Raw genomic sequence first — 22,893 nt, 5'->3', positions numbered from 1 at the left:
ATACGAAATTACCGTTATCAAAACCTCTCTTTCATACTGCCAACAGTGTTACTCTTGCAGCCGTAACAATCTACTTAGATTATGGCTGCCAAATTATAAATAGCAACTAAGTTCTCAATTTAAAAAAACAAACCTGCTTCACATAAAACCATCGCGATCTTATAGAGCTTGTCCGTTTTCAAATCCGTTGAAGAGATTTCAGCTTCGAGCAATTTTTGCGCTAAATTTTTATACTCATTAGTCGTTTCTTGTAACTCTTTTTCATCAAACGTCGCCCAGAACTTCAATGAGTCATTAGGATGCGTTCCAGACGTCAGAATTCGATCGTCAAACACGCTCTCAATCATTTTCATCTCCTCACTTTTCAGAAGAGATTCGAAATTCGGCTTTGAGTGTTCTATGGCTTTTAAAATCATCGCTCTATGACCCGGTTTTATGGCATTGAATCCGTTCAAATCCTCTTTTGTTAGGTCCAGTATAACTTCCAAAGTCTCGAAACCCTCATTAATCAAGACTTTTTGAGCTTCCGCTGGAACTTTGTGGTCCCCGAACCATTTTTCAAGTTCAGACGAAATGTTCAAATTATTCGGCTTAGCGCTACTTTCGGCTTGTGGTTTTGACTCTTTAACTTTAGATCCATGAAAGACCTCGATGAGCTGATTTGCCTTGAAGTCAACAGGCAACTGGTCAACCTTTTTCTGAGCACATTTAGTCTTGCATTTCGGACACAAAAATTCGAGACCTTTTGAATTTAAAGTTTCCTTCCATGATTTCAGACAATTGAGACAGAATGTATGATTACAGGGAAGAATGCGCGGATCCATGAACACATTGTGACAAATTTCACAAGTGATGAAACTTTCAATGAGACTGTTAGTTTGTTCAGATACTTCCGATTTCGTCTTCTTTTTCTGCTCACTCGATGACTTCTGTCGGAATACTAGTTCACGGCATTTCTCGATGATTTTCTCGAACACTTCATCGGTTTCGGAGCCTAAAAGAAAAAGTTTTTCTTGATGAAATTCATACAGATGATATTAGAAATATAAGTTAAAATGAGTTCCTGTTCTCAGGAGAGTTTTTGCTAATTTTAAACTCCGCGAAACATTGAGAAAACTTTAAAACTTGCAAAAAATTGCGGAAAATGTGGGAAATATCTTAAAGTTAAGGAGTAAGTTTTTGAAAACTACTCACCCCTCTGTATAGTCAAGCATTGAAACCTAGATGTGATGTTATGCGCCTCCGAGTGTTGTTCTGGATCTATCCAGTGGAACCCGTCCACTACTATTGGCAGAATCTTCGGAGTCTTCTTCCGATTGTAAAGAGAGATGGCGGAGAAGAACTCTGCCTCGCACTCTCCGCTCTGAGCCCACGCCTCGTCTAAAAGTAATGCCATTACGGTAGAATTTTTTTCAAATTCTTGGATATTTTACTTCATTAACCTCAATACATTCTGCGTCTCGATGTAAATAACATATTGATACATATCTAAACAACGTGCACAAAATATTTGCGAAGTAAGAGAACGCCCAAAATGAATTAACGAAGTTTTATATGTGCGTTAATTGGCATTAACACATAGTGCAATAATATATAGTGCATTAATTAGCATCAGCTGCATATTTGAGTTATTATTTAGTTGAAAATCTATATATTTAGAAGTTGTTTCTAACTTTAGCTGTCATTTGTTCACGCAACAAAGAATCTCCAACTCTGCGCCTTTGACCAACGCACGCCATCTGAGATCTTTTTTTTCGGTTCTTCAAGCTACGCTAAGCAACCTCGGTTTATTTTTATAACAAATTAAAAACTTCAATCTGAAAATTCTAGTACAGCTATCGGTTTACTTCACTGTGGTAGCACACTGAAATTTGGATCTTCCGTTTGTGCCCCCCAGCTTATTAGGCGCATATTATTGGCACCCCCCAGACGCACGTGCCACATTTTACATAATGATTTACGATGTAATGACACGTGATCTGTAACTGGGGGGCGCATGTCGTACTGGGGGGGCACAAACGGAAAAGATCCTGAAATTTTATCAATCAAGCAACATGCTTTATGGCCAGGCACCCCGCACATAGTGCCCCCAAACGAAAAGCGGTCAGATGAACGATCACAAAATAATTGACGTTTAATACCAGCTCTTAATACAAATGGACTCCACCTTCTCATTTGCACTTCTTAAGCCTTCTATTACACCGTAGTAGTAAGATAATAGGGTACTAAGATAGGGGGGTTATCCTTCGAATTAATACGTGTGATAATAGGGGGTTATCCTTGGCGGCGCTACATGTAAAACAACGGCCGTGCGTGATACATGTAAATTGGCATGTAGGTTGATTTGGGCGGAAAAGCCTGGCTAGAGTCATTTTTGAGTGATCGTTCATAAAATCATATGGCTACAATTGCTACAGTTGATTTGAAGAGTATTCACGAAACTTATAAGGAAATCGAAAAAGAATATTCACAATACGGTGAACGGTTTTTATACTTTTTAGCTACTTGTCTTCATTTGGATCCTGAGATTGATTTAGATATAGCTTTGAAACTACGACCCTATGGTGGTTTGATTGGCATCGACAATTCAGCCCTCGACAAATATTTTAAATCGTTCAAAGTTTTGAGACTGCATGCGATACTTCACGACGCTTCCGGTTTTGTATATGAATATAGTGAAAAGGGTCCACGCTATTCCTACGTATTACCTTTTTCAGTCACAAATGAGTACCTTGGTCATGTGACTGGAATTGCTTTTTGTTTATACGTAAAATCCTTCAAAAATAGTTTATTCAATTTGCTGGAATGTTGAAATCTGGAGCAGTTGTTCTTGATTTTGAAGGCTTTAGAAGTAAAAAATCTGGATTTATAATAAAAAGAACTTGCGGTATCTACCAAAAATTACAACGATACAATTTCGTTTTTACCTCCAAACTCATTTAACATACTTTCTTCGAGTGAGCAAAGATCTTTCCTGTGGGTATCTAAATTTCTTCATGGTCTCTCGTGGGAGACAGGAGAGTACCCTTATCATTATTTGCAACAGATTTTTCAAAGTATAGTTCTTCAATTTCCCCTTTCTGATTTTTACGCAAAAGGATTAGAAAAAACGGAAACTTTACGGCAGCTGTTACAGAGGAACGTTATCAACTTGGAAACTTTGTTTTGCCCAAAAATTGAACACTTGAAATTATATCGGGAGACACCAGTTTGTAAGTTACATGCATTGAGTTGCCCAAAACGACAAAGAAGCAAGCATTGTGCCAATAAGAAGGCAAAAATCTTTTACCAGTGGCAGACGAATGAATCGTCGGTTGGAGAAACCAGCTCCGTCTCTACTTCAAGTGAATTTGTCTCCAAATTTGACAGTTTACAGTTGCATAACGCCTGAAAATCAGTTAACGGTTACTCTTATCAAGGAAGAAAAAATTGACACAAGAGGGCAAACAGTTTTGAGAAAACAGCAGATCGTGTGTGCTGGTGCTGAAATAGAAGCTTTCAAGAAGTATCTTTCTCTACTGGAGTACTTTCAATTGTACCATGTCTTTACAAGAGAAAATGAAAAGGTTGAAACTAACCCCTTTACCTACGCCCAAGCGTGCAGTGCCAATTCTGATGTCTCTGGACGATGAGACTCTTCCCGATGAAATCAAGCAGCTGATTAAAGAGAACAATGTAGAGTCAATTGTTTTTAGAGATAAACAAGATTCGATGAATGCAAACTATACAATCACTTACAAACAAGGAGACAACGACTCTGGATATGTTTTGTATGAATTTTTTATTGTTGAATAATTATGTAACATTCTTGAAAAGCAATTCATTTTTTGAATAATTTTGTTTCAAAATGAGTCAAACCGAAGATCAACTAGATTCGGGCGGAGGCATAACTGACATGGTTTTTGACGCTGACCACCAAGAAAGACGATCTTGGAGGTTTTGCAATTCGAGATTGCCTCGATCAGAGGTTGTATACTTTACACAAATCTTAATAATAATTTTTCTTATAACTGTGTCTCTCGCCAAGTTGGTTTTTTTCAGTCTCGACTGTGAAGAATCCACATTTTGGTTTTCACTTCTCTCTTGTACAGTTGGATACGCTCTTCCAAATCCAAAGTTATGAATAAAATTATTTCCACCTCTGACCGGTTGTTCATGGCTGTTTGCGGGCCATCTTGTTGCGGGAAAACTGAGCTCATTTTCAAAATGTTATTAGTTGGCACTTTTTTCCCAGAATTTCAAACAATTTATTATTTTTATCAGCACGATCAGCCCAAATTCCAATCGTTAGAGAAGAAACTGAACATACATTTTAAAAAATTCTCTAATTTTGAACTCATTTCAGAGTTAGACAACTGCCTCCTTGTGTTCGATGACTCATGTGAAGAAATTTTTAATGACAAAGAATTTTCAAAATTAGCAACCGCAGGGCGACACAGAAACATCAGTGTAATTTATGTTAAACACAATTTGTTCCAGCAAAGCAGATGGTCCAGAACAATTGATCTAAATACAACACATATCATATTGTTTAAATCACCGCGTGACACACAACAGATTACTTTTATTGGTAGACAGTTGAATAACTCTCAATTTTTAAAAGAAAGCTATGAGCTGGCAACTAAAGAACCGTTTGGTCATTTTTTAATTGATTTGGATCCCAAAACATCAGACGTCTTGCGCTACTGTTCAAATATTGTTCCTCCAGGACCATCAATTTTTTATCTGCCATCAGCTAAAGCCGTTATTACAAGTTTAAGCGATGAGAGAGAAAGAAGTTTGTATGCTGGGGCTGCTGCTAAACATATCGGACACAAAACTAAAAGAGAAGATAGAGAGAGCTCCAAATCATTTCATTAAATTCCTTTGCGAATGTTTGCTCAACATTGTCAATGGTAATGTTCCAATACGAAAAAGTTTTGTCCAAGGCTATGAAAAATCATTCAGAAAACTATTGTCTAGACAAACAAGTTTGAAAGAAAAGAGGCAACTTTTTGCTAGAGAAACAGATTTGGTCAAAACTGTTGGTTTCGCTTGTTATCGTTATTTGACAAAATCGTAATGCACACCGAAGAATTCATTTTAATTCCAAAACGAATGTTTGCTTCACATCAACCGGTTAAAAAAGAAGTTTTGGACAATCCCATTTACAAACAGAAAGCTGCACAGCTGTCTCTTTTGCAAAGAAACCAGTCGAATTCAATGGAAAAACCAGAGAGAGCAGTTGAACCAGTTGAGACTGCAGACAAAATGATTGAAACAGCAGAAGAGGAAAAAACAGAACCCATGAGCGAAGACAGCGATATTGAACCAGTAGTGAAAAAACAAAGAAAAAGCGAAGATTTCGACTCCATATTGTTAGAGCTAGATTTTATGAATAAAAACCAAATCAAAAGATCAAAAATCATACTTGACTTGATTAACCAATCTGAAACAGTAACTGTAGAGTCGAACGACGTTCTTCACGTAAATAAAGAAAGACTGGGCATTAAAGCTTCAACATTTCTGTACAATCTGCAGCAACCAACTAAAAAAATGACATTGAAAAATACTCCAAAATTTTAATTGCTCTTAATATCTCACCTCATCTTGTTGCAAATACACATGCCAAGCAAATCTTGGAAGCCTCGTCTGAAAGTGAACAAGAGTTTTTCCCAAGTAGAGAACAACCCAGTCGGCAAGAGCTCTTCTCTAGTAGAGAACAACACAGTGGCTCGAAACCAACCCAAAAAAGATATAAAGAAGAACCGGACCAAACGACAGACAAAGAAGAGACCAGTCAGAAGATGTGGTCTTTCTTTTCCTGAAGTAAAAAAATTGGATCAGTTTTATTTAAAAGGACCAGCATCGTATGGAAGCATAAAGCGGTTACAGACGCAAAGCAAGCTCCCTCTAGGTAAAATTCAGTCCTATTTGGAGACAAAGCCGTCTTTCACAAAGTACCGTTCAATTCGATTAAAATTTCCCAGGCTTAAAGTTTTTGTAAAAGACATCAACGAAATTTGGTCTCTGGATTTGGCACACGTTGATAAACTGGCAAAGTATAACCGCAATATAAAGTATCTTCTAGTAGCGGTTGATTGTTTGTCAAGATATTTACGAGTGGAACCAATGAAAACAAAGTACGCAACCGAAGCAGCTGAAGCATTCAAAAAGATGATCAAAAACAAACAACCCGAAAAAGTATGGATTGACGATGGTACAGAATTTCTTGGAGCATTCAAACAATTGTGTACCAAACGTGGAATTCATTTATATAGTACCTTTAGCGAAAAAAAGTCAGCTTTTGCAGAGAGGAACATTAGATCTCTCAAAAAGATAATTCATCGGTATCTTGAAGAAAAGTGGACCTATAGCTACATTGACCAATTAGACCAATTTGTGAAAACAATCAATTCAAGAGTCAATCGAATAACAAAAACTGCTCCTAACAAAGTTACAAAAACGGATGTGCCACGACTAGTGTCATTGGCAGCACAAACAAGCTCAACTCAGAAGCCCAAGTTTTACATTGGAGACTTTGTGAGAGTAGTTAAAAAAGATAAAGCATTCAGGAAAAGTTATATGCAATCATTCACAGACGAAGTCTTTGAAATAACGGGAATACCGACATTAAGCCCACCAACATACACCTTAGCTGACGCAGACAAGGAACCAATTCAAGGAAAATTTTACCAACCAGAATTACAACTTGTCAGGCTCCCTCTTGTTTAAAATGTCCACCAACCGGTTTGAAGACGAGTTTACAGTTCACGTTGTTTCATCAGCTTCAATGGAAATATTTGATACAAATACACTTGCATCATTTCGGAATTTTTTCAATGATGAAATTCAACTTGCAGGTGATTGGAGAGTGGCGCTAAGTGAAATCATATTCCCAACCAAAATAGAAAACATAGTAAACGGAAATCTAATTGCGTACAACTTAAAAGACTTTGAAGATTCCCAAAAGATTTCTTCGGGAGCCAATGTTATTTCTAGACCTTATAGTGGACAACAATTTAGTTTTATGCCAGGAACCTTTGATACAGTGGCTCAACTTCTTGCTACAATTAAGCGCACAATTGGCCTGCCCCATTTTTCATTCAGAGAGTTGAAGAGCTCTGGGAAATATGAAATTTTATTTGGCAAGTATGAGGGAATTACGTTTCCCAGCGAAGAAATTCCCAGCATTATTGGATTTAAGGGTATTCCTGACGGCAATGGAATACAGATTGGGTACAAAATGATTCCCAATGCGAACAGGTTTATGAAAAGTGATGATACGAAAGCTTATTATGGGGAGTTCCCAGCTGACCTTTGTGCTGGAAAACATCTAATTTTCATCTACACCAACATAATTGAATACCAATACGTCGGTGACACTAAGGCTCCTCTTTTGCGAGTCATTGATTCAAAACAACGTCTGAAAAACGGTAGTGTTTGTGAGCTTGAACCCACTCATAGGATAGTTTTTACAAATTTAGACTATAAGAAGCTCCTAACTAACACAATTCAATCGATTTCAATCGAACTGAGAACGGAAACAGGACAATTAGTTCCCTTTTCGGGAACTGGAAAAGTTATTCTAACACTACAATTCAAAAAATTTTCCCCTTAAATGGATTCTTATTATGCCAATCAAGCAACGTCTTTGCCCCACTTCTCTGGACATTATCGTCAAAGAGGAAGTGGTTTTGGAGCTCTAGCTGCAGGCATTGGACGTGTTGCGCTACCTTTAGCACGTCGTTTCATTTTGCCTACAGCGAAGCGTATCGGGAAAGAGCTATTGAAACAAAGTGTTCCAGAGATTTTGGATGTAGTCGGAAGCAAAAAATCTCCTAAACAGGCGTTTAAAAATACAATCTCAAAAACTGTCAAAAAACAGACAGGGGGATCTCGCCGAAATACTTCACGTCGGAGGAATTCAATACGAGTCAAGCCACAGAAAGTAATCAACAAACGCAAAAAAACCATTTCAAAGCACAGAGCTCCAAAAAGAAGTCGGTCAGATTTTTTTGCCAGAGTGAACGATGATCGCTAATTTGTTACCATCAGAGGCAACTCACAGTTCTTTGGATTTGTTCGAAAAACCTTCTCTCTTAGTAACTTTCGATGGTAGTTTTTGTCAAAAGTTGGGCCCAGTCTACAGTCCAAATGGACCCATGTTAGAATTTGAAGTCGCCGGTGACCGAAATAATTTTATTGACTTACAGAAAATTTTCTTGGAAGTGAAATGTAAAATTGTCCAGTTATCAGAAGCTGATTTGAGATATGACGCAGGAGCAGCAACAGATGTTACGAAGACAGATGCTCCCTATTTTTGCAATAATGTTTTACATTCACTCTTCTCTGACTGTACAGTGTCTGCTAATGGACTAAAAAATTCAAACGCTAACGGAAACTATGCTCATAAAAGTTTTATTGAAACAGAATTTTCACATAACAAAGATGCAAAAAACACCTGGTTGGCATGTCAGGGCTATTCCTACGAAGAAAATCCAGGAGCGTTGTCAACTGTAGAAGTGAACAGAAGGAAAGCCCTAGTGAGGCAATCGGCTGAGTGCACACTTTACGGTAAAGTTGCAGTTGACTTTTTCACTTGTGACAGACATTTGCTAAGTGGTGTGACACTTCGCATTGCGTTTAGACGGTCAATAGATGATTTTGTTATAATGTCTGACGATGCAGCCAAGCACTACAAAGTAAAAATTGTCGAAGCTAATTTATGTGCGCAAGATGACATTGAACGATGATGTCGTATCGGCTATAGAAAAGACTTTGTTAAAAAGTCCAGCTTCGTATCCCTACTTGGAGACTCTAACAAAAACATTTCTGGCATCAACGGGTCTCCACAGTTGGAAACAAGAAGATATTTTTGCCAGAGAACCGATTCGTAGACTAGCAATTTGTCTGAACACTAACGAAGCGTTTCTTGGTAACAACAGACAAAATCCATTTAATTTCCGCAAATTCGACCTTGAGCAGATTTATATTTACCGAAACGGTTTACCTGTGGCAGACAGTCCAATATCAACAAGTGATGACAAACGTCTCTACTTTAATACAATATCGGATTTAGCTTACATCGACAATGGTCATGGAATAAGTTTGACAGATTACCCGAACCATTTCATAATGGTTTTTGATTTGACCAGTACCCAACAAGCATCCCATGATTTTATTCACCCTGAGCTTACAAATTCGTCAATTTCTATTGAGTTGAAATTTTCTGCGGCCCTACCGAACAATATAGAGATTTTCATTATTGGCGAAAAAGCGAGCACAGTTTTTGTTGATAGTGCAAGAAGAGTATCAAAGAATCACATTCTGACAAATTAATGATGGATGAAGATGATATTAATGATTTAATACAAGGCTGCAAAACTCTTAAATACAAATTTCATGGCGTGATTGCGGCCAACAACTTTCCGGAAAAAATGAACAGAAACAGCTTCCTTATTGTTAATGAAGCAACTGCTGAAAATATTGGCACCCACTGGTTACTTTTATGCAGAAAGAACAATCAACTTCTGTTTGCCGATCCCCTTGGTCGGCCCATTTCATCGTACAAACACCTATATCAAAGAATCATTTCTGTTGGCAACAATCATAATATCTATCAACTCTTGGAGAATCAACCAATTCAAAGTGCAAACTCTAAACTTTGTGGACTGTTTTGTATTTATATTGCTCATTTTGTTTTCAATGCTCAAAAACTTGTAAATATTAGCGATAATGAATTGATTCGTTTTGCTTTTCATATGATGTTCTAACCTTACTAACTTGAAAAATTTATTTTTTTTTCAAAACTTTACTTTTTCTTCATACACAAAGCGAACACTCAATAAATCAGAATCAATATTCAATTTTCCATATCCACTCAAAAAAATATCCATAATTTGACAAAAAGCACCAGAATGAGGACCATACAAAATTGTTTCAACTCTGCGTAAAGTTTCACTATTGACAAAATCAGTTTGAATTTGTTTTGATGTAGGCCGGCAATTGTAGATAGTCTTTTGGGCAACTACTGGCATCTTGGCACTCGTTTTGGGATTGCCATTTGTTTGTTTTGCAGAGCTGCTTTTCGATAAATTGTTGTTGTTGTTAGCAAAAGCTGGTAGTCGTTTGCGCACTGACTGCGAATCAATTTTTTTCTGCAGAACTGTTGAAATCGATTGCTAATTTAAGCTTTGAAAACACATCTCCATTAGTCTCCAAATTTGGTGCAGTCCAAAACAGGAACTTAAAAGCTGTATAAACACAAGGCACAGGAAAGCTTTGAAATCGTTTCAATGTTTCGTTTTCAAAAGTAGTTGTATCAATCAAAACGTGATAATGGCTATTTACTAAATTGCAAAATTCGGAATCAAAATGTGCACACACTGCATAACAATTTCCAATAGAAAAGGTACGTTTCTCTTCCACAATGAGAAATTTGAACTGTTTCTGAAATTGTTTAAAGTAATTTGGAGAACGCTCAAACATCGCTTCAACCATCGTTGTTGACAACTTCTTTTTGAATTTTTGGTTTCTTCGCTGGTGGTGGTTTTGGCGATGACTGCTGATCAGCCACTGAGTTCTTTATTTTGCTAGCTGAACTGACCAAATTTTCAAATTCTCCAAGAGTTAACGAAATTCTCTGTTCAAACTCGTAATCGTCTGTTGCTTTTTTGAACAATTTCAGAAATACATATGTCCCTGTCCTTTCATAGGTTTTCAGCGTTGCCCTGAAAGCGCTTATCAGTTTTGGAAATATCGAAATAACAATCTCCAAACTCAGTGTCTTTAATGGACGTGAAAGGCATAGTGTGCAACTTGTTTTATTACTTTCAAGTGTCATAATGTGTAAAAGTACAATTCAATGGGAGCGGCAAGTTGGGATTAAACAAGTGTCGTCAAACTGCCTAATTAAATCCAAATGATTTGTGAATACAGTCTCAAGTACGCCTATGGCGTACTTGAGTCTGTCTGTTGTTCAAGTATTGTATAATTAACTTCAGCTGTGACCTTAGATAAGACAAAAAACATATGTGACGCTAGGTGTGTACTTGAACCAGCAGTGCAGTGTACACTGTTTATTATATGTGGACCATATGTTTATAATTTGGAACACATGTGACCCTAGGTGTGTACTTGGACCAACGGTGCAGTGTACACTGTTTATTGGAATTGTCCATATGTTTATAACTTGGAACACATGTGACCCTAGGTGTGTACTTGGACCAACGGTGCAGTGTACACTGTTTATTGGAATTGTCCATATGTTTATAACTTGGAACACATGTGACCCTAGGTGTGTATTTGACGTCATTGTAGTGTACATTGGTTATTGGAATTGACCATATGTTGAACAGATGTGACCCTAGGTGTGTATTAAAATTGGAGACACATGTGAACCTACAGCAGTAGGGAAATTCTGATAAGAACAAACATTTACCAGTGTAAAATGAAATGCTAATAATAAAATACGTTCTAGATAAGAATTGAGTTAGTACAAACTATAGACTGTATCAACCCATGTATAAAACAAATGTAGAGCATGTAACAGAGCATATACACTACCAAAATTAAAACCAATTATGACCCCAGACATAAACTGTTGAATTACGCGTTGTACAATACAACTTTAGAACTAGGTATTCATTTTCTTTAAACCTTGCGTTCAGTGCACTTTGCTTTCTTTCAAGAGTTCGTTACCAGACAAACATTATTTTTCAACCGTCTTTTATCAAATTGGTTTTAATTTCTTTCTTAAAATTTGTGCAAAAAATTATGTCAGTTCAAATACTTGCTGAATCTGTTATTTCTTTCCAGCGAACATTGGTTTATCAGACAGTGTTCGAAAACTTTGTTGTGCTGATTCAACAGAAGAGACAAGGTGATGTTTGGCAAACTTACCAGCACTGTTTGATACCTAAGCTTTTCATTAACGCAATTGCTTCATTACCAGAGAAGACAGAACCAGCAGAATGCAGTGTTATTACATCAGGGGGACATTTACCTCCAAAAGCTTTGCCAACATTTCAACATTTTGACATGGAGTCATTACCTAACGACGTTAAACGAATTTTGTTTCGTTACGATTGCGACTGTGTGCCTCTGTTTGAAAACCAGTTAGGGGCTTATCAAGCTTGCGAAAACTTAGCTGACATGTGGGGCATAAAGTCATCACCTTGCTCCCCAGAAAATCAATCACAATTGGATTCAGCCAGCTTGCCAGTAACACCAGCAGTTGATCCGAGTCCCAGTTTGACGCCGACATCTAGTCCATCTCTCTTTGCGGGAATTCACAAGAACAATTCTACCGCTCTGCTCAGTGAAAACCAGTTTGATACAGCGTTACTTTCAGCTACACAATTTCAAACACCAGAACCAGCACGTGTTTTTGGCGTTACAGACACTCCAAAGATTTGCAACGCACCAAAGAAACGGCTGCCTGAGAATTCTTTAATGGACTTATTTGATTGACTTAAAAAACTTTGATGAATCACCACAAACCTCTTTTATATAGTGAGTTGCTAACTTGATTCTGTTTCAATAAAATGTGATTTCAACTTTTTGAAAACTGAATTTAACTTTTGATATCTGTTTTTGTAGTTTTAAAATTGCTGAGCTAAAGAAATTAAAATTTCGCAACTTTTCAAGTTCGAACATGTTCAGAAAGGATTTTCATTATGACGTAAACATTCGTTTCCTAACAAACACTCAATTATTGCAACTACTATGACGTGGTGTGTGAACTATATCCATAAATACACTTCTCAATCTACAAAATTTTTGCTAACATTAAATATTAAACATAAAATTTAAGAGATATAGCCATATTTTAGAGTAAGCGGTATTGACGCTAATTACATGCAAACTCCATACCACAGCTGTAGCATGGATTGATTTCCAATTCAATTCATAAGTTGAAGAAATTTTCAGAAATTGAAAAATAATCAAAGAAAAATTTTGAAAACATGCATTTCAGACGTCAATTTTTAACACTTATTTCAGTAGATGCGCTCTCCAGCTTACACTAGAATCACCTCCCATTTGTTACTTGGGAATCAATTGAAAGAAAAAGAGCATGTTTGTTAAAAAAAAAACAAAAAAAAAACTAAAAAAAAAATTTTTTTGACACATGACCTCTGACCTTTGACCCCAAAAAAGACGGTTCCAAAAAATACTTGGGATGAAACTGATTGCTCAGTAAGCCTCAGCATACTCTGAAGTACAAAACATCTCATCACACTTGTCAAATTTTACTCATCCGTTATGGAGATAATTAACTCCTAATTAGCGACTAATTAAGGGTTAATTAACCTAATTACTAATTACTAGAAAAAAAATTTGAAATTTTTGCAACGGTTTTGTAATCACTGCTTGATGCCTGACATTATTGCTCATAAGCATCATCATCAAAAAATGGCTCCTTCACCGATTTTCAAAACATCTGGCAATCAATGTCACATTAACATCTGGCATTAATTAGCGTAGGAAGTACCCAAAGGAAAGATGTTAGATCGGCTTTCTTCACATTTTTGGACTTGTTGGGTCCTCAGTGCAAATTTATCTCATAACAGCTGTCATCAAAAAAGGCCTCAGAAAAAAGACACATGTTTATGTCATGTAATTGTCATGTAATTGTTAATTAATGACTTGATTGATAGAAAAATAAACTTTTTTTCTGTTTATTTTTGAGTAATTTTTTTATATGGGTCCTATGTTTTTGGGCACGAGGAGCATTTTTGCTCATCAGACTTAAGAACGTAGGACAACTCTAACCACCCGTAATTAAAAATGCATAAAATAGCGCATTTTACAATTTTAAAAATTATCATGTTTTTCCAGCTTCTCCAAAAACGTTTTTTGAAAAAAAAAATGATCAGCAATACTCTGTAGGGTTCCTTATGGTGATATATTTTGGCATAGGATTGCAATGGAGAGTTGAAAACACATCTTTTTTCTCTCATAACTAACAAAATTTCGAAATAAAGGTAACCGCCAAAACCGACCAATCAGATTGCAGCATTTTGAAATTTTGAATTTCGCGCACAGAAATTACATTCGTGTTTCAGTTTTGGTGAGCTTAGTCATTTCCGAGTTATTTACTTGTTATCAAAGTTCTGTTAGAATTTGAAATTCATCAAAACTATTAGAAATGGTCTATTCATGCAACTTCTGTGACGCTACGTTTAGCACTCGTGGGAACCGTTCAAGACATCAACATAAATTCCATCCAGACGATGTTGGCCTTCCTGTTTACAACTGCTCCCTATGTGTGTTCAATTCACGGAAACTGTCTGAATTGGAACAGCATATGCGAACTTGCCACTCGAAGTTTACAAACTGCTGCCGATCGTGCTTCATGGGATTCAATGATGCGCACTTGTTTGCGCAGCATATGAACTCCCTTCACTCGCTGCCCGTATTTGGACCTGAATATCAACCGAAAGAGGCTACAGCGGAAACAGCCTTCAACGGTGTGTTACAAACTTATGAAATTGTCAATAACACAGCTGACAGAGATCTTGAGAGCTTCATGCTCAATCAAAGATCTGCAATTGCAACGCTAATTGAGCAAAGGCTGAGCCAAGGACCACAGAAAGTACAATTTGCGGTAAAAGTACAGTTATTGAAGCTGCATCAAGATGAAAACGCAACCGAAACGGAGGAGCGCATTGAAATTTATGCCAACTCCCTCATGACGCCCATTTACGTAGAGGGTCTCACAAACGAGTTGTACTGGAGCATGGTGGAAAAAATGATGGCTGTCTTGTCTACGTTTGCTTCATCTGGAAGTGGTTGGGTTGTTGAAAAAATAATCAAACTTGACATCAAATTTGCCCGCTACCGACCAATTCGCGGCTCATCCTATCTTGCCTTACCCCATAAGCTCGCAAACTGTCGCGGATTACTCAACATTCGAAACCACGACGATGCCAATTGTTTCAACTATTGCTTCGTGGCAGCGTATCATGCGCATCATGGAATCAGTCTTGATAGAGATGACAGGAACTATCATATTGACAAAACATCTCCAGCAACATATCAGCAAGAGAACATTCACCAACCTGTAGGCGAATTTGAAATGCCAATGGGATTTGAGCAAATGAACGCCTTTGAAACCCTCAATGATGTGGCAATCAACGTTTTTGGTTACGATAAAGGACAATTTACCCTCTACGAGTCTCTACTTTTGAATCAGATTTTGTTATGGATCTTTTACTTCTTTATGATGCTGACATTTATCACTATGTTCTCATTACTGACCTTGTGAAAGTCGTTTGTAAAGTTAGAGACCTGAAATTCAGATTTGGTTATCGCGTTTGTCGTAATTGTTTCTGGTTGTGTCGTGATGGACTGGAAAGCTATAATATTCATACTGAAAATTGTTATCTAAATGCCCCTGCAGTTATTCAAATGCCATCACCAGATAAAAATGAATACAAGTTCTCAAATTTTTCAGCTACGTGGTTTGTTCCTCTGGTCATTTATTTTGACTTTGAATCTTTTCTCCTACCCGTCGCTGGATGTGATGCAGCAACTGACCAATCATCAACACGCGTGATTGAAAAGCACGAGCCATGTGGATTTGCTTTGGCAGTTGTTGATCATCACTCGAACGTTCCCTCTTTTCATCATGTGGACAGCTCAGAAGATTGTATGGGAAACTTTGTTCGAATGCTGCATTCGTTAGCAAGGGACATACATGAACGCAAAAAACTGTTTCCTTTCTACAACGGAAGTCGGAGAAGCTTGGACAAAAAGAGCGCTACACACTGTTGGATATGCGAAGAACCATTTGACAGCGAGCTTGACCCCGAGCATAGATTTAGACCATTGTCATTTTAGTGGCCAATTCTTGGGCTGGGCACACGAAAAGTGTAATCGAGCGAGACGGTATGTCAATTTTACGCCTGTGGTCGGTCATAACATACAAAACTATGACTTACATCATATTTGTCTTGCTCTGAACAACTGTGAGTCTACCACAACAATAAAAATCATTCCGTCAACAGATGAGAAATACATATCAATGACATTCGGAGTTCTGATTGATACTATTACAACTCAAGAAGGAAGAACACAAAAAATTTACGAGTATTTAAGATTCATCGATTCGTACAAAATGATGAACAGTTCGCTGGAAAAACTTGTAGAAATTATACCTGACACACATTTCGATATCATGAAAGCAATGTTCCCCTCGGTTTCCGAATCAAACGCACACTTACTCAAACAAAAAGGATATTATCCTTATTCTTATGTATGTGATCGAACAAAGTTTTCTGAGCAATCTCTACCACCCCTCTCAGAATGGCGCAATACATTAGAAGGCGGAAAATTGGCTGTTAGTGAAGAAAATTTAGGTCATGCTAACCAAATGTGGACGTTATTGGGGTGCAAAACTTTACAAGACTATCATGACGCATACCTTAAACTTGACTGCGCATTATTAGCTTGTGTATGTGAGTTTCACCGTGAACTTAGCTTTCGAACATACAAACTCGACTGCATGCATTTCTACACTCTCCCCAATATGGCAAAAGAAGCGTCACTAAAGATATGCAGGGCAAACATTGAGCTGATGACAGAACGAGAACATTTGGACATGATTGAACCGGCAATACGAGGAGGAGTAACATCTGTTTACGAGGAGCGTCATTTTGTTGCAAATAATAAGTATTTATCGGATTACCGGCCCTCTGAGGAGTCAACTTTTGCGCTCTGTGTAGACGCAAATAATCTCTATGGAGGTGTCATGCAAATGGACATGCTACCAGTGGGGGAATTCGCCTTCAACGTAGAAATTACCCTTAACGAAATCCTCAATACCCCTAACGACGCTTCAGTTGGTTATTTTCTTGAAGTAGACTTAAATTACCCTGTCCACTTACACGATGACCACCGAGACTTTCCGCTTGCCCCTACCAAAGAAATTGTTCAAGATGATTGGTTGGGCGAATATCAACTTGAGCACAGATTACCCAGCTCGAATGTTAAAAAGTTGCTTCAAACGCTATTCGACAAAAAGAACTATGTATTGCATTACAAACTGCTCAAATTATACGTTAGTCTTGGATTAATTGTTGCCAAAGTACACCGTGTCCTACAGTTCAAACAAGCGAATTGGTTAGCACCCTATATAACACTCAACAGTAATAAACGTCAAGCCGCCAGCAATAAATTCGAAGAGAACTTTTATAAGCTCATGAACAATGCAGTATATGGTAAGAATTGCGAATCGAAACGCAGACGAAGTAAGCTTACCATTGCACGAGATGCGGATCAAGTTCTCAGTTCCATTTCAAAGTTTGAGTTTGATCGGTTCATGATATTCGGAGATAACCTGGCCGCATTGTCCTTCCGCGCTAGAAAGATTTATTGGAATACCCCAACAATAATTGGAGCAACTATACTTGATCTGGCCAAGTATCAAATGTACAGTTTCCATTACTTCACAATGCGCGCTCATTTTGATTGTCGTTTGTTATATAGTGACACGGATAGTTTACTATATAAAATCCGGAGTACAGACTTTTATGAGGAATTAGCAAGAAAGCCCGCTTCAGTTGTTAGTGAATTCGATTTCTCCAATTATCCGAATGATCACTATTTATACAGTACGGAAAATAAACGGGTAGTCCTCAAGTTTAAGGACGAATTTGCAGGAGATTTTATTACGGAGTTTGTGTGTTTAAAGCCGAAACTATACTCAATACTCTCAAAAAGTAAGTATTCTTTGTCTTTTCTAATGCATGTTAGTTCTATCTTTAAATTACAAAGGTTGTTAGTATTATTTTCTGAATGGTATTAGTTTTATTATTATATACATAGGGGTTAGTAAACATATAAAGACTTGATTAAAGGCTTTTTTCTCTTTAGGTTGTCGATAACTTTCGGCTAAAGGAGTAACAAAGGCCGCTCAACAACGTCTCCGGCATGATGATTTCTTGAGCACACTGACGACAGGGAACGTGTTTCGCACTGAAAACACACGAATAATGTCCGATCATCATGTATTGGAAACTGTTACTACCAACAAAATATGCCTTTCAGCGTTCGACAACAAAAGGTTTATTCTACCCTGCGGAACAAAAACTCTACCCTTTGGACATTATGAGACCGTTGATTGTGGTGTGGATGAAATTGATTGGGGTAGTGATGATATTCAGTGGGATAATGACAGTTACTCAAACTTACTTCTCAGCTCTAGTCCAGAATGGGATAATGACTTTGTAGTGTCCCAAACTTCCTCAACAGCCGCTCTCTCAGAGCCAGACTCCACCACCAGCTCTTGGGAGACTCCCGACCCAGGATTAGTAGTAACTGAGCAGATAACTGAATCTGATATTGATACTGACGATATTGCAGATATTGACGCCAGTTCCAGTGAAAGCTCCTCTCCTGACAACCCCTTCATAAACTTTGAAGCTGAAGAAGCAAGCAGCAGCGAAGAAGAACCAGCACGCAAAATAAGACGGCGCTAATGCCAATTTAATTGCATGCAATTTTGGTGAAACTGCTTGTAGTAATACACAGTGTAAATATTTAATTTGTTTGGAGTGTTTAGTTTGGTTTCAATTCAATCTTTTCTTACAAATCTAACAAACCGGAGAAAGGCGCAAAGGGAAAGGAATAAAAGCGGAAGAAAGCTAGTTTACATGTATCACGCACGGCCGTTGTTTTACATGTAGCGCCGCCAAGGATAACCCCCTATTTTCACACGTATTAATTCGAAGGATAACCCCCCGTATCTTAGTACCCTATTATCTTACTACTCACCGTTACGTAACTGATTAGTCACTAATATTATAAAAGAAATCAAAGATTTTGGTTCCGGTAGTTGAATTTTTGTAAAAAAAAAAGAATTCGAATGCTTGAGTACTTCAAAAGGGAGTAATCATGAGAATGCGTTAGTTTGATCGTTCGGTTTCTTTCAGAGTACGTTGCAGGGCCTCAACTTGTCCTTCTCGTAATTTCTATAGTTTTTAAAAACCTTATTTTCCAATTACCTTTCGGATCTTTTCCGTTTGTGCCTCCCAGTACGTTATGCTCCCCCCAATTACAGAGCACGTGTGATTACATGGTAAATCATTATATAAAAATATTGGACATGATTCTGGGGGTGCAAATAATATGAACCCATTAAGCTTGGTGGGGGGCACAAACGGAAAAGATCCTACCTTTCAATTCATAAGTTCTAAGCGTGCAATTGTTTGCGTGATTTTCTGGGTTATGAGTCGAAACAAGTTCAAAAATAGTTAGGTCAATTAACAATGTTTTAGAGGAAACAAATTAGCTCCAAAATGATGAAAACATGATGAATAGGTTACGTGACTCTGCTTGAAGTCACTGAGAAGTTCTGGCGTTTATCGAGAACCGCGGCGCGGTTCAAGACATTAAGCCAGAATTTCCAACTGACTTCTGAAGAGTCACTTAACCATGCTTAAAACACCAAACGCGCACGTTTTAAAATGACGAATGTAAACGGAATTCAACTTTTGGCTAAGAAGCAACTTCTGGCATTTTAACTTCTGGCACTGCAGACGTTCTGCACTTTAAAATGTGCACGTGAGTGTTTACAGAAGAATTAATGATATCAATAACATGGTTTGTTCACATAGTCACATCAATGTCATTCATTCACACACACAAAAGGAACAGATCCAAAGGATTACATAATAATTTCACAAACCTAAGAAGACAACCATTGCTTTGCAATTGGCAGCATTTCCATTGATGTCAGTTCGGAAGTCGTCCCCCACCTCCATCCGACCACAAATGAAGGCTGAGATTTCGTTCTGCTTCAACAGATCGTACAATCTAGAAACACCCAACAGATATCATAATAGTAAATCTTAAAATATATGATACCTTTAAAAAGAATTAACTTTTGTGTAACAGCGAAATGATTGATATCTTTTGGTATTTTTGATATCCGTTTATAATTTTCACTTTTTCTCTTTTTCTGAATTTATTTTTCTCTATTTTTGCGATAACTTGAGTGCATCGAATTTTTGATAAGACTCATTCTAGATAATTTTCTAAAATGATGTTAATGATTAAAAAACTGCCGTGGTCTCGAGCACGAGTAAAAAGAATTTCATTATTTTAACAATTGAATTCAAAATGGCCTAAATGTACAACATTTCACAGGTATTTATAGTCCGTATCAGTATGAAAATTTACAGATCCGCCTAGATATAGATAAACTGATATGGGTAAATTTACACCTTAGTTGTGAACAAGTTCTTTCCCTTGCCGCATATGGCAAGTACTAGTGCAGTTTTTTGCACTTAACACATTGTTCTCCCTACCTGAGAACATGTCATTTCTATCTACTGGGAGGGTCGGAGAGTTGGTTTCTGATCATATCTGGTGGTGGGAAGGTCAAATCTATCACACAAATTCATGGTTTATGTACACTGATAAACTTGTGGTATGAACAAATTTGAAAAGACGATTCGGTTCAAATTAGAAGCCATTATTCAATTTCACTTCACCAAATATCAGGTAAGAAAGTTTTCTTTATATACCGAAGTTTTAACTTAAGTTGCTAAGTTCGCCACTTCTCGATATATCACATCCTACCTCCTTTTTTAAGCAAGTTTGTAGGAATAGCTTCTCCAAATCTTTCTGGTTGTTTTTTGTTTCTGCTTGAAGTTCTCGTGGCCACTGAAGGTTGTTCCCCTTCAATCACTGAGGTTTCTTCAGTAGAGTTGGGTGATGCCACTTCTATGTCGTCCCTACTGCTCTCAGACTGTGAGTCAGTAGATTCAGTCTTCATGTCGTCAGGTTCCAGCCGTGCAATTTGGTTGTCACTAACAAGCACTGTCTTGTTTGAATTGTCCGGTTGAATGAACGAAGTGTTCATTCCTTTACGGATAATTAAAATAGATAGAACCGTTGGTGAACTGTTCGTCGGTTTGAAGAGGACTCGTTCACACAGATCAAAATCAGTGACTGCTGGAAGTCTTAGTTTGCGTCCCAGTAGCAGTTCTACAGGAGTTTTGCCCCGTGTCTTGGAAGTGTTCAGATGTGTCATCAATGCCTGCTGTAGGAAAGCGCCAAATGACACATTCAGATTTGGACTCCAGGCATGAATAGCCCGTTTCACTGTTTGGACCGCTCGTTCAGCAATCCCATTTGCTCTTGGATGGTAGATGGGAGATTCCATCTTTTTAATCCCCAGTGATTCACGCCATTGCTTTAGGTAACTGCTCACAAACTCAGGACCATTGTCTGATACTAATATTCTTGGTATCCCAAATCTTGCAAAGATTTGACTCAAGTGCACCTTCACTGTTTGTGAGGTTGTATTTCCCGCAGGGAAGGCTTCTATCCAACATGATCCCGCTTCTACTATCACTAAGATATTACCTTGATCCTTGACGTAGCCCAAGCCCATGTGGAGTCTTTCCCGAACTTCAGCTTCCGGCCAAGTAGATACTGTTTTCCCCAGGCTAGGCCTGTTTTCTTGGCATTCCTTGCATTTAGTAACATATCGAAGAACATCTCGACTGATGCCGGGCCACCAAGCCATCATTCGAACTGCTGTTTCAGTTGCATTTTTGCCTGGGTGAGTCTCAGGAGCTTTGGCCATCACCATGAGTCTTAGTTTGGGCGGAATGAAAGGCACAACTCCTCGAAAGATGATTCCATTGTGAATGGTCAAGGCGTCTTTCCTCCTTGGTCGAGTTTTTTTGCACCCATAAAAAACTAGGCTAAAGCCCCCTTTGAACTAAATTGCCTCGCCTGTCGTTCGAGAGCAATTTGTGTAGTATTACGAGAGCCGTTACAAATGAACGGATAATTAATCCCGCATTAGAGCGAACGTATTTAGGCGCTAATTAACCATTCTTTCGCCGCGCGATAAACAAACTAACGCTTGTTAAGACTACCAGTACACAAGTATTTAAACAACTCAGTTCGACTTATTTAAATAACACAACTTTAGGCCTGGATCTCCTCGCTTATATCCAGGATAGAAAATGTACATTGTTGAACGTAGGCGGCCTGTAAAACCACAGTTTCTTTTGATTTAAATTACTTCTGCTTTTGACAGTTGCAATGCAGATCTTTTCCCCCAATTTCAATAAAGATGAAGCAGATTGCTTCAGGGGAAAAGACAATAGAGTCTCATAAAAAGCCCCCAAGAAAACCATAATTGTTGCGGTTTTAGAAGAGGGGAAAAGCAGAAAACAGGCGCCTACGAAATCAATAATTGATGCTCTCAGCTTTTTAGATTTTTATTATTTTTTGGAGTTTCAATAATTTTTCCGTGAGATAAAAAAGAGTTAATTCTCTTGCCTTCTCGGCCAATAGGAAAATTAAGAAGCACCTCACTATGAACGTGAGTTTGTGATTCGCTCCCTATCGGCCCAAACGGAGCTGAGAGGAATTAATTGTTTCTCTCAGCGAAGTGGGACGGAATAAAATTAGAGAGACAAATAACAGAACCAGCGACGAGCAGCAGACAACTGCTTCATTTTTCTTGCAAAATAAATTCCTAAATTTAAACAGAAATTTTAGTAAAGATTTCCAACTTAGCAAATTTTCCAACAGAACATACTTGTGAGAAATCAACTGGAAGAAGTTTTCAACGACACAATCATTTAACAACAACACAATCGAGTAACAGCTCAACCCGGTTTAATACTACTCAGTGTAAGCTTGTTCATTTAAACTATCTATTTAATTAATTGAACTTTTCAGCCCCCCAACTACTTTAAATTGAGACTTATAGCACAGACAGGTCTTAGGCATATATCTTTGCCTTCGATTTGTTATATCTTTTGTCAAGTTTGACTGGCATACATAAAGAGATCCCGTATTGTGTGATCTGTAGTAGACCAGCCAAATTTGATAACTGGTGCGCCCAGAGGAAAGAATCACGCCTGAATTTTTGTTTTTCTA

The 22,893-nt window shown here is 37.8% G+C and overlaps 1 protein-coding gene across 1 annotated transcript in view; it reads right to left on the bottom strand.

Annotated features, from left to right (window-relative positions):
* Positions 1-25: 25 nt before the first annotated feature.
* The window catches only part of LOC142355582 (uncharacterized), a 47,797-nt gene continuing 24,929 nt past the window's right edge, over positions 26-22,893 (bottom strand). The window contains exons 2-4 of the mRNA XM_075407696.1: positions 19,673-19,800; positions 1,195-1,380; positions 26-994 (exon numbers count right to left, since the gene is read on the bottom strand). Of these exons, the coding sequence (XP_075263811.1) occupies positions 120-994; positions 1,195-1,380; positions 19,673-19,800 (1,189 nt within the window). The 3' untranslated portion in view covers positions 26-119. The remainder of the gene's footprint in view (positions 995-1,194; positions 1,381-19,672; positions 19,801-22,893) is intronic.

Source organism: Convolutriloba macropyga, unplaced genomic scaffold (genome assembly GCF_964194025.1).
Source record: "Convolutriloba macropyga unplaced genomic scaffold, txConMacr16.3 SCAFFOLD_591, whole genome shotgun sequence".
In the NCBI taxonomy this organism is placed as follows: Eukaryota; Metazoa; Xenacoelomorpha; order Acoela; family Convolutidae; genus Convolutriloba; species Convolutriloba macropyga.
Note: the sequence above shows the minus strand (reverse complement) of the source record. Positions and strands in the feature narration are given on the sequence as shown.